The following is a 12,643-nucleotide window of genomic DNA, read 5'->3' as shown; positions in this document are numbered from 1 at the left end:
CAAATTCTAAATCAATTTATCAATATCCCTCTGTCCGTCCGTGTAAGGTCTGTTGTAAAAAAAATGAAGCTATCGACTTTAAGTCTAAAGCTTAGAACCCATACTTAATGTCATAGTTTTTAAATTCAACAACTTTTTGATAGCCATTTGCTAGATACATTATCCAGTAAAAACTAGATGGCGAATAGAGAGAATTTTCCACAAAAATCTTTTCTTATTTATTCACGCAGTCATGAAACCTTTTTTATTTATTTATTTTTTTTTTTTTGTTTCTGGCCAATTGAAAATAGTAGAGAATAAAAACAACAAAAATTGCGGCGAAATATCATTAATCAAGACGTCTTTTTAAACGAAACGGAATGCTCAGCATTTTCCATGCTATTGGCGTTGTCCATTTTTAAATTGCGTAAAGTGGACAGCTCGCTCAAACGATCCTCGATGCCACTCACCTTTAAAGATTTACAATTAATTAATATCGCATGAAGACTGTGATCTGTTAGCTGAGAACATCCGCTTATGTGTAAAGCACGTAGACGGCTTAATTTGGCAGTGATTAGTTGAATGGCTTTATCATTAATATTATAGCATTCTGATAAGCCGCCACAAACTCGACGTTTAGCGAATTTACAAACCTTAATATTGGCGGATAATCCTTTGGAATTGTTTCAATTGCGTCAATTGTCATCTTTGCAAAATCTAGAGGTCTTGATTATGCGCAACACTCAACGTACTCTTCATAATTTTCCGACTATCTTTGATTGATTGTCCAACTTGTCTGAATTGGATTTATCGCATAATAGTTTACCAAAAGTACCAGACTGCGTTTACAATTTGCGCAATTAAAGCGGTTAAATCTTAGCGATAACACTATCAAAGAATCATTGCAGCGTTTCAGGGTCGGTGATCCATTATTGTTTCTCTTTTCACAGGAAATATATCTATGTAATTAGCCTTTTCACTTACTTAATAAATGAATAAATTAAGTGAAATGAAATGAAGCCGCCAACGTTGACTTTGTTCTAACGGAAGCTACACAAAGAACGCCTGGCTTATTCTAATTGAAAAGTTTACATATATATTTAAATTTTGATAATATATGTCAATTTGATAATTTAGAAACTATTTAGTGAAATGAAAACCTAAAATCCAAATAAATTTGCTTTAGGATTGCAGCGTTGGGAAATTCTAGCAGTTGCCTGTTCGTTCAGAGTTTCACGTAAATTATTCACCGATATGCTGCAATTCTCATCTCCCTTTGCCTTAGCACGAGCCAATTCCCAAATTGCGTCAAAATTGTCGACTAGTAAACGTTTAAAAATTCTGCGTAGTTCTTCCTTCGGGCGTGGCACTTCGAAATCACTTGGACCGAGACCAAACGTAATCGAAACTGCAGGCGAAATTAAGTCTCCAGCCCGTGTCCGATCTTCGTCACTCGGCTTGCGTGAGAACTCAACAAGCAGGGGATCTAATGATTTTTCACGATCCTTGCACATTATCCGATATACTGTTTCTTTGTTATGGAGGTTTTCGGGTACGGGTTCGCCACTTTGCATGTTCGGCAAAGGATGTTGCACGTGTAACATTTTCCAAAATTGCTCTAAATTGACCCGCTCATTGGGCGTATCCGCATCAATCAAAAGTTGATAGTGTTTAACCGCTAAACGCAATTTATCTTCGTTGGGACGTATTTGTAGGATACGCATTGCGTTTAAAACATGAGCAAAGCCTACATAGCCTGTTTCGTCCTCATCATATTTTTTCAAGAGCGATTTCAAATCATACATATGAAAATGTCTCCGTCGAAACAAATTACGCCGCAATTGATTAATGTGGGCGACCGCCTTGTGCACTTTTACATCACGATTGCACACTTTAATATCTTCGATTAAGTCCCGAACGTTGCAGAGATCAGTTTTAGTTCTTTTACCGATAGTTACATCCAAATTGTGATGTAAACCCGTCCTGCAATTACAAGAAAACAATTTAACGGAACCCTAATCACCAACTCCAGCCACAGACTCTACTTCTTACCGATGAGCGATTTCTCCTATGTTGGGATGAGTGCGATCACGAAATTTCTTTTCTACTCCATTGATAATTACTAAACGGTCACTGGGCTGCAAGATTTTTCTCATTCTTTCACCCGACCCATCCAGATTATGTGCAAGGCCAAACACAGAATTTTTTTTAAAGCTATCCCCATAACTGCAACAACGCGGTAATTAAAATTGAATTAGAGAATGATTATCTACAATAACCTACTGGCGATTAATTTGCTCTGAGGGTAGATAATGCTTATGGGATAATACATATTTTTCATGCCATTTAATGAAGTCGCGGTTCACGTCTACAGCGGTCTTGTTCGGCAATACTACGTCGTACAAGCTCTCGGAACGATCTAATTTTTTGCCATAAATTGCACTCTCATTGGTATAACTGTCCGGTTTTGAATGCACCGGAAATGCTGTAGCAAGTTCGGGTTTTTTAAAAAACATCCTCTCCAAAAACTTCTCGCGAAATGTCACAAAACGACTTTTCTTCATTTCTGGGCTCAATAATTCTTTCAATGACTGCTCCGGCGTGTTTGGGGAAAAACAGATGCAGGGCTTCTGTTTGCGTCTGTCAATTTTTGCTTTACATTTGAATTCCAACATATTTTGTGCTTCCTCTTCAATTGGATGCATTTTGAAAAAATCGCCGACATTTCCTTCGGGCTCGAAAATTTTTCCTGCCGCCGCTGTGTTCGGATTACGATCTGTGTATTTTCCTTTATAAGCCATAGATTTTCCTCTTTATAAACGTTCCAATCTAAATAAAAATATGTACAAAACACACTAAAAAAAAAAAATCTACCCTCTTTTCAAAATAATTTCTCGTTTCGAAATGTACTATCGAAAAGAAAGGAAACCGGAAACATTTGATTTCGAAATTAGTAATGGATTGTCGAGAATTGAATTTATTATTTTCAGAGTTGCCAGGATAGGGGCTTTCCAGGGTTGTAAAAAACGTTACGCTAGAAAGCTCCTCTTTACCTCCTTTAAAGTTGATTGAGTTACTAAATATCGTCGCCAAATTTGAAGTTAGACCTCCAGGAATTTTTTTATCCCTTCTTGATATTTCAGAGAGCAAGAGAGAGAGAATATTTTGACGGTATATAAATTGAAGGGACTAGAAAGGAATGCATTATTCGTGGTTGGTCCGTCCTTCTTGTCCTTTGGACGCTCGCCTTCATTAACCTAGCGACAGGTGTCGCGGTCTTGAGTTGTGATATGCTAAGTAACGTTTCGTAAGGGGTACTTATATTCACTATTATCGTTTCTTATAGATGGTTAAGTCAGTGCGGCTTTAAAGTGAGTCTTGGATACGCCGCTAAATTTTAAAAAGAAAAGGCGTTGCACCAGCAATTATTGATCAATGTATCGTAGACATGGCTTTACAATAAGTGGTAAAAGCGCACGCGCTCGTGAATGAAACTTTTATCCGTTGCATGTACGCTGCAATTAGTGTAAACTATTTACCAAGACTTGAATGAGGAAAACAAAAGACCCATTAGTTCCCTAGTAGTTTCGCAACGTAACGGATGGACCAACTTTGTCGAAATTCGAATTTACTCTCCTAGATGAACTCTTCAAATCGTGTTGGCGATTCAAAGGGACGAGTAACTGGCTTGTTTAATAAAACGAACTTTTTATTCGATGATATAAATTAAAGCTTTTACTATCAGTTGCTCAAAAGTTAATGCTGTCGTTGTCCAAGTGACAAGAACAGTCTATGAACTAACTAATACAATTATACAGATTAGCTGAAAATTTCAAATAGTGCCAGAACGTTACGCTCTTCCTCTGGTTAGCAATTACTAATTCTAAATCCTACAATCCCGAAATGGCGCACCTTAACTCCGACACTACTCATTCGCAATTGTTGTCATAGTTTTATGCAAATCGTTTACTGATATTTCACAATTTTCATCTCCTTTCAGTGTGGCTCGAGTTAGCTCCCATACCTCATCGAAATTTTGACCCAATAGATTTTTGAAAATTGCTCTTAGTTGCTCTTTAGACCGGGGAATTTCAAAATCACTTGGACATAAGCCAAATTGTAACGGAATTCCTGGACAGACTAAATCGCTGGCTCGCGTCCGGCTCTCATCGTTCGATCGGCTTTGATAGGATATAAAAAGTGATCCTAACGGCTTTTTATAATCTTCACACAAGAGCCGATAGGTCGTATCTTTGTTGTCGTGAAATGACTTAACACTTTCAATACGCGGCAGAGGATAACGTACGTCTAGCATTTTCCAAAATTTATTTATGTGCAAACGTTCCGTTGGTAATCCCTGATCCGTAATGATATCGAAGCTTAACGCTGCCAAACGTAATTTATCCACATTTACGTGTATTTGCAAATTGTACATGACCTCCCAAATACTTTCCATGGTGACGTAGCCCGTGCCGCGTTCATCGTGTTTGCGGAGAAGCAGTATCAGATCTTGCATATGAAAATTTTCACGTTTAAATAGATTAAGACGCAGTTTGTAGATATGGGCTAGAGCTTTGGTCAAACTTGTGTCCGCCTGGCAAGGATTTAAAGGTTCGGTCAATTGCCGGGCATTACATTCATCCGGTATACACCGTTTACCCCTCGTTTCATTTCGATCAAGGTGAAGTTCAAAACTGCATTTATAAGAAAAAGCAGAGCAAAAATAACTTAAAATTCCCATAAAACTCTCCCGTTTTCACTTACCGATCAATGCTTTCCGCAAGCAGGGGACTAGTGCGTTCCACAAACTTTTTTTGCACTAAATTGATTGTTTTCATTTCGCATTGATTTTCTTGAAGAATTTTCTTAACCATTTTACCAGTTCTATCTACGTCGAATACGATACCAAAAGTAGAATTTTTATCAAATTTTCCGTTATAGCTGTTAACCAAAATATATATGTTAACTTAAGAATTGAATTAAAAAGTGCATTCATCAAGTAACTTACTGTCGAGTAAGTTGCTCCGAAGGGAAATAATGTTGATGAGATAACAAATACTTATCATGCCATTCAATGTATTCGCGATTCACTTGGCCGGCCGTTTTTTTTGGAAACAACAAACCCTCCACACTCTCAGAACGCTGCGGCGGCATACCGTACGTCATGTTTTCATTCGTTAGCCCATCGGGTTTCGAATGTACCACAAATGATCTACCAACTTTGTGTTTCGAAAAATACATTCCCTCCAAGAGCTTTTCGCGAAATGACACAAAGCGACTTCTCTTCAAGTCGGGACTGACTATTTCGTGCATCGATCCCACCGGTATAAAAGGTGAAGCGACACACAATTGATGTTTTGGGGCTTTCTCTTTGCATTTGTATCTTACTGCATACGAGGCCATCTCTTCGTCTGAACAGATATTCAAACGATCGCTGAGACGTTCATTAGTCGCGAAAATCTTTCCCGCAGCTTTTATATCGGGATGACGATCTATATATTTTCCTTTATAAGCCATAATTCGTTCCCTATGGTCCAATTAAAAATAATTGGGAAAAAATCTGCCCTGCCTAAAAACTAAATAGCTATGCAATTGTAGATTGAAAAAAAAGATATAGTGAAAACAGGGGCAATTTGAAAAATTGAATTTCCTTTCTTGTCAAACCTTTGCATATAACTTCATATTGCAGAGAAAATTACATTCAAGAGTCAGGTGAAACAAAGTAGTATTCGTGAAGAAGAAACTTATTTACGCTCTTGATCAAAGCCGAATGGTTTACTGCCGTTGGGCGTAACCGCGGACGAGAGCACCAAAAGCTGGAGTTAGCTGACCTGTCACATGTATGACGGTTAATAATATGAAGAAGTATCTTTAGAGAAGTTCTTCCTTTTTATTGAATAATTGTCCAAAGCGGACATCGCCAGTAGACCATTAGTGACGTTGAGCTGATCATGGGCGCAGGTCATTAGTGTCTTTGAACTCATAGCAACTTGAACAGTGCCTAACACACTCATTTAACTACACAAAAACTTGATGATCCAGGTGAGGTGAGGTCTCGATTGACCATTAATCGGCATATAGTTTTGGGTGCGTTGAATAACCCATTATACCAATGTGCGACAATGCCACTTTGGGACTCGAAAAATCAAGAAAAAGCAGCTTCAAGAGGGATTGTGTTTCTATCACGATAGCTTATAAACTTGCTTAAATTAAATCTCTGAGCTAACGCTCTTATGTTGAATTGACATGGTCCTGTTCGATCTTGTAGAAGCTAGCAGCTGATAAAGCTTAGCCAATGTAAAAACAACTACGAATTGTTTACTCCACTTAAGATTCTTAGCATCAATTTAAATAAGATTCATAACCTAATTCATATATTTGACTAAAAACTTAGGCTCTAAAGGCTTGCAAATTGCCAGTGTCAGAACGATACGATAACTATTAATAAAAATGTGTTCAGCATGAAAACTAGTAAGCATTGATTTAGTGACGTTTGAAAACGCGGTGCAAAGAGCCAAAAAGGTGCTCAAGTATTTTGAATTACATTTTAATTGATATATGAATTTATGAATATAGATATAATTACATTTGGCTAAGCCTTGTGATGTTATCATGTTGAATATGTTGAATTATTGTCGTTTGTGTAATCGTTAATAAATAGCCTACTTTAGCTAATGTTTATGTATTTGAATTAATTGAAAAATGGATGAATAAATAGAGTCTTTTTGTTTAAATCTTATCTTATTGTTCAACTCTGCCTTTTCTCGATACATTTCCACATCGTCCGATATTCTCCGAGGTTATCCACGAGGCCGCCTTTCGTTTGCCTGAGTTTTAATGAACTTCCGACTTGTGTTCATAATGCATGAGTTCTGACACGCGCCGACGCAGAAGTAGTGTCAGACCTGAACGAGATAATCACTTTATCCTTGTCCAATAGCATGCTGGTAAATTTACGCAAACGTAAGAAGTTGTTCTTTTCGTTGTGCAATACATTACCCATTTACTATATACTGATTGAGGAATTTTGGTCTTTTTTAGATAACTCTATGAATGCTTAATGATTTCATTAGACAGTCGTTAGAAACTAGAAAAAATAATAATAATAATAATAATTACGTTTACCAGACAAAAAAAAGCATGTACACAACTAGCATATATGTTTTCTTTTGAATTCGCTACACCTTTCTTCGATTTGTAAACAAATTCATGTTTTCTTTTGAATTCGCTAAACCTTCCTTTGATTTCATATGTTTTCAAAGGTAACTAGAAATACTGCAAAATTTGGCGACAAAAAAGATGACAAAAAGGGAGGGTATAAGAATTATTTTATGAGAAACACAGGATTTGACGGACGACTTAGGACTGATTGTCGGGGTAATAATACGCAACCAAGGCATCTTTAGTTTTTGGGATTAGTTGTTTGCTCTGGAGATTAGACCGAATAGAAAGCTTTCCTAGCTACCGAATCGTATTTGAAGGCTTGCATCTCCCAGCTTTACGAACCAGCGGCGGATCCGTTTGGAGATCGATAAATGCCGGCATGGTTGCGATTCCATTTATGACCGATTTCTCGGTAGCACCATAGTGCGACACAGCCCACCATTAAATGACCACTTCGCTTAATGCTGGCGTCATACAAAGACTTTACAAGATAAGTTCTTGTATGGGGCTAATGTACATTTTTTTATATTACTTGATTTGCAGTTTGTGTTTATACCACGCCTTATTTTGAAAGAAATGAAAAACAAGCAATAAGGACCATTTATTTTAAAGTTGAAATATATTCATTAAATTGTGTTTTAGAATTAAAGGCGGCTGGACTCTTGATGGTGCTGTCGTGAAATTGTAAATTGTTTCCATGAATCGATTGGGCATCAAAAAGAAGGGGTCCTCTTCCAATTTGCTATTGCAGATACGAATGTTTTAATGATGTAACCATATAACGGTAAGGAAAGTGTTGCTAGACAGTGAGGAAAGAATAATAGACACACTACTATAACCCGCGGCTTATGTTTCATATTTCTTTTAAAACAATCATAAATCCTACATAAATATAATATCTCCCCGATAACGCGAATGAATAGACTACTGCTTCCTCCATTCCAATTCAGTTGTCAACAACTATCGCAAAGCCATATGTCACCAAGTTCATGTTGCTAGACGCGTGTGTGTATGTTGTAAAAGGTGCGATAAAGTGGTTCTTCGGCATTCAATAATAATAATATGTTGCAATATCCGTATGTTCAACATTAGTATGGTTGAAGATTAGTACTACTGTAATATACTGTTCTCTCCACCGCTTTATTCAATAGAATTGTTGGTATTGATCGCCACTCGTTTCAATCGATTTGCGTAGTTCTTCCACTGTCAATACGGTACTACAAAATTAACTTTTTTCTGAATAGCTTCGAAAAACTTGAATCTCGACAAAAAAGTGGGTGTTACGTTTCCAGAAAAATGTGAAAAACAGTATCAACAAATGAACAGTACCTGAATAAAATGTCTTTAAATTAATACTCATTCAATGGACAACACTTGTTTCAAGAGATCACTTATTAGGCCATAAAAAGGCGTAAATTTTATTCTATATTTATTCCATATCTCTTGTTAAATTCAATCAGGAACTGCAGCATCATTAGTGGATAAAGTTTCCATATTCGGTTTCAAAAATATACTACGAGATGTATTTGTAATAACGCTAACGGCTGGTTCAAGCATGACCATTTCATATTACATACTATAATGCGTGGAATGTGTGGCTCGTATACCCCCTTTTTACCCAAGTGAATTTAAAAAAAAATCTCCTTTCAAAATGCTTTCAGGAAAATTTTGATTCTCCACTTCATGAACATAATTCGCGCGTTCTTGTTTTTCTTCTTATTTTAAAATTCAACAAATCACAAGCGAATAATTCATCGCGCTGTATAGAAACCGATTCAAATGTTTTACATCAGCTTTCACGAAAATGGAGCATTTAATGAGGAAACCCGAAAGTTTCTGTCCCCTTTGTGGCTTATAAAACCATTATATTTAGCGCGACCCTGGTCCAAAAGAAAGCTAATTTGATTTGACGACGTGGAATGAACCCGAACAAGCGAACGTACGCATATTGATCGTTCACCACCATGAAAGGTTGTCCTGCCTTAATTCCTTGTCTTGTCCAACAACGTTGCGAGCTATTAGTTGTATGCCTAGCCTTTTGCAATCTAATCCTGATAGATGCTTGAGGTCGCTTGTTCGTCAATAGTTTTACGCAATTCATTTATTGAGATTTTGCAATTCTCATCCCTCTTTAGTTTCGTTCGCGTTACCTTCCAGATCGTTTCAAAATTATCGACTAGTACACGTTTGAAAATTTGCCGCAACTGCTCTTTTGAGCGCAGTGTTTCAAAATCGCTGGGACCCAAACCAAATTGTAATGGAATTCCGGGTGAAATTAAATCACCAACTCCAGTTCGCGAGTCATCATTTGGCTTAAGCTGAAGAGGTACAAGAAGCGGTTCTATCGATTTTTCACGGTCCTTCACAAATAATCGATACGTGGTCTCTTTATTATGCATATCCGATCTAATAGAGTCGACATGTGGCAGGGGGTACTGAATGTGTAGCATTCTCCAAAACCTCTCTATATCGATACGTTCGGTTGGCAAACCCTCATCGACAAACATATTGAAAACTGAAGCTGCCAGACGTAATTTGTCCCTATTTACGTGTATTAGCAAATCGCCCATTGCACTCACGATATCGTGAAAACTTAGGTAACCTGTATTGTTGTTGTCGTATAAGCGAAAATACGACTTCAAATCTTGCATTTGGAAATCGTCGCGTTTGAACAGATTGTGACGCACTGTATGGACATAAGCAATAGCTGTGTATGTACCCACTTCGTGACAAGGGCTAATATCTTCAAGTAAGTCTCGAGCGTCACAATGATCTAATAAACAAGGTTTGCCCAATGTTACGTTAGGATCTATTTCAAGTTCGTATCTATAAATAAGCAAAGAAACAATGCAAAGCGAAAAATGAAAGATTTTGAAAACAAAAAAAAAAAAATTCGTACCTATTCAACCGTTGTCCCAGTTGGGGGTGGGTGCGATTTAGAAATTTTTTATGTGCCCTACTAACCATCTCCCCGTTCGTGGAGTGTTGCAAGCACTTCTTAACCATTCTACCCGCAATATCCGCATTATAAGGAACACCAAACGTGGAACGTTTATCAAAATTTTTCCCATAACTTGTGCACACACGAGCCCACATAAATTAAATCGTTTTATAACACAATTGAAAAAGAAAAGCTTACCGTCTATTAACTTGTTCTGAGGGTAAATAATGATTGTGGGAGATCACGTATTTATCGTGGAAGTCGATGTATTCACGATTCACCTGGTCCGCCGTCCTCTTGGGCAATATCAGATCCAATATGTTCTCTGAACGTGGCGTCTTCATACCATACGTACGATTCTCGTTGGTGAACTCCTTTGGTTTTGAATTTGCCGAAATTGGTTTACCAAGTTCATGTTTTTTAAAAAAATTTTCCTCCATAAACTTTTCTCGGAAGATCGTCCAACGCGTTTTCCTCACCTCGGGACTTAATATGTACTTCATTGAATCCTCCGAAAAACATGGCAGAAACGCAATACTCGAAAGATTTCGCTTAATTTTCGCATCTGCACATTTACTTCGCATTATAGATGCGACCATCTCGTCATCTGAATAAAATTTCATTGAATCGGCTACAAACTCATTAGGCCCGAAAACTTTGCCTTCTGCGCTAATATTGGGACTGCGATCTATATATTTTCCCTTATAAGCCATGATAATAAAAAAGTGTTCTTTTTAAAATAAACTATGGGTAAGTTTTCTAAGACCTTCTAAAATAGGAAAAAATCTACACATATAAAATAAAGTTCCCTTTTTTATTTGAATACAAACGACGTTTATCAAGTAAAATGTGTGAACTGTAAGCTGCTACTGTCTACTTTCCGTGAAATATTGTCAAGCTGAATACAAGTGAGGGGAACACACCAGTCGAAACAGAAGTTGGTAAACGAACAGAGGTCGGAATGAAGCTGAAACTGGAACTTTATCTCCTAACGCTTCTGAGACGTCCCTTATATTCCCCGAATCGTTTAACACTATCGGAGATTAAATGGAAAAAGTAATTAACATAATAGCTAACCCACGGAACGCGTTTGAATATATCGTTCTACGAATCTCAAGTTTGCTACTTACATATATGTTGATAAGTAACTCACAATATTTACTTAAATCCCTTCCAATACGACGATCTCAGTCATTATTGAAACCTCAAACCTTTATTTAGGTGCGGATGCCACACTTCTAGTACATGGCAAATTTTCATTAATGTTTTGATACATTTGCAAAGAATAGAGCTGGCGAGGTAACGAGTTAATTGCTTTCGAACCGTGTACTCATCAAGCAAAATCTGCGCTTTGATGCGGTCAACGTGTGTGCACCAGATGTGAACAAAAAAGTTTAGTAGGCCACAGTCCGCACCATTTAACTTAAAATTTTCCAAAACTTATATGTTATATGAGAAGTGGTCGAAAAAGTGATCCGATCCGAACCATTTGCTGTAGTGTTCGTCCTTGGACATAGAATTTAACAAATTTTATAGAAATATTTTCAAAACTGTGCGACCTCTAGATTGAACTCAAGAAAGCTGAACGTCCAGATAGCAAGATCGACAGACAAGCTTAGATCGATTCTTAAAGTGATACTGAATCCTTTGATGTAATAAAAGGTCTAAAACAAATCTTATTTAGTGGCATTTTTTAGGTGACATTTGATCAACTTCAATTCCAAAACCTAGAACAGCTCTCTTGGAGACATATTTGTCCAATTTTACCCGAGCTACACCATCAAAACCATATCCATCACCGTAGAGTGTCGTGTGTATTCATTTGTCGCAACGTTTGCAACGCCGAGAAGATAGCTTTAGACATCCTAAAAAGTATATATATAATTTTAATCAGCATCAATTTCTAAATCGATTTGAGCATGTCCCTCTGTCCGTCTGTGTAATATCTATTGTAAATACTACTCTGGCCGCAAAATTGAAGCTATAAACTTCAAGAAACATTGGAGCTTCTTATTACTGCAAATGGGCCAAACCGATCGAAGGACACGGATACAGTATAACGTGAAGTGAGGACTCTATTTTTCAAAGGGGTCTAAATGTTTTTTTCTTGCTCAATACTCACAAATTACAACAGATATCATTCGTAGTCGACTTGTGTTCTGAGTAGTGCGGGTTTTCTTTTCGTCTGCGATTTTTTAATTGTTTCAGTCAGTTTGTGTATTTAGCTCGTGTCTTCTCAGTGTTTTTGCTAAACCTGGTTATCGCGGATATTACGGATACCGTATGTGCTTTTGTTTCCTCTATATTCAATAAAGAAATAAAAAAAAACAAAAAACAAAAACTAAAAACAAAAAAATTGCAAACAATTGACATTTTCCTTTAGTAGTTCCCAATCTTTTTCCAGTGAGTGATCTTTTCCAAAATTACTACATTATAGACAACCATAAGGCATAATGGACACGGGACCGCCAGATATAAACTCAAATAGATTTTATCTAACCCTACAATTCGAATTGTTTGATGAAATTTGATACATTGGCGTGTTGTAGCCGGAGGGCA

At 37.2% G+C, this 12,643-nt stretch overlaps 3 protein-coding genes across 3 annotated transcripts; all 3 read right to left on the bottom strand.

Moving 5' to 3' along the window:
• Positions 1 to 1,139: 1,139 nt before the first annotated feature.
• LOC119632979 lies at positions 1,140 to 2,780 on the bottom strand. Its single transcript, XM_038026153.1, has 3 exons — positions 2,263 to 2,780; positions 2,032 to 2,205; positions 1,140 to 1,962 (listed from the first exon to the last, which is right to left on the bottom strand). The coding sequence occupies exons 1-3, from the start codon at positions 2,778 to 2,780 to the stop codon at positions 1,140 to 1,142; spliced, it is 1,515 nt and encodes a 504-aa protein (XP_037882081.1).
• A 1,124-nt stretch (positions 2,781 to 3,904) lies between these two features.
• Positions 3,905 to 4,720, bottom strand: LOC119632976. Its single transcript, XM_038026147.1, has one exon. It carries the CDS (start codon positions 4,718 to 4,720, stop codon positions 3,905 to 3,907), a length of 816 nt encoding a protein of 271 aa, XP_037882075.1.
• A 4,468-nt stretch (positions 4,721 to 9,188) lies between these two features.
• On the bottom strand, positions 9,189 to 10,797 carry LOC119632975 (EF-hand domain-containing family member B-like). Its single transcript, XM_038026146.1, has 3 exons — positions 10,283 to 10,797; positions 10,043 to 10,216; positions 9,189 to 9,969 (listed from the first exon to the last, which is right to left on the bottom strand). Exons 1-3 carry the CDS (start codon positions 10,795 to 10,797, stop codon positions 9,189 to 9,191), a joined length of 1,470 nt encoding a protein of 489 aa, XP_037882074.1.
• Positions 10,798 to 12,643: the final 1,846 nt, after the last annotated feature.

This window comes from Glossina fuscipes, unplaced genomic scaffold (assembly GCF_014805625.2).
Source record: "Glossina fuscipes isolate IAEA_lab_2018 unplaced genomic scaffold, Yale_Gfus_2 2, whole genome shotgun sequence".
NCBI lineage: Eukaryota > Metazoa > Arthropoda > Insecta > Diptera > Glossinidae > Glossina > Glossina fuscipes.
This window is presented reverse-complemented; position numbering and strand designations above follow the sequence as displayed.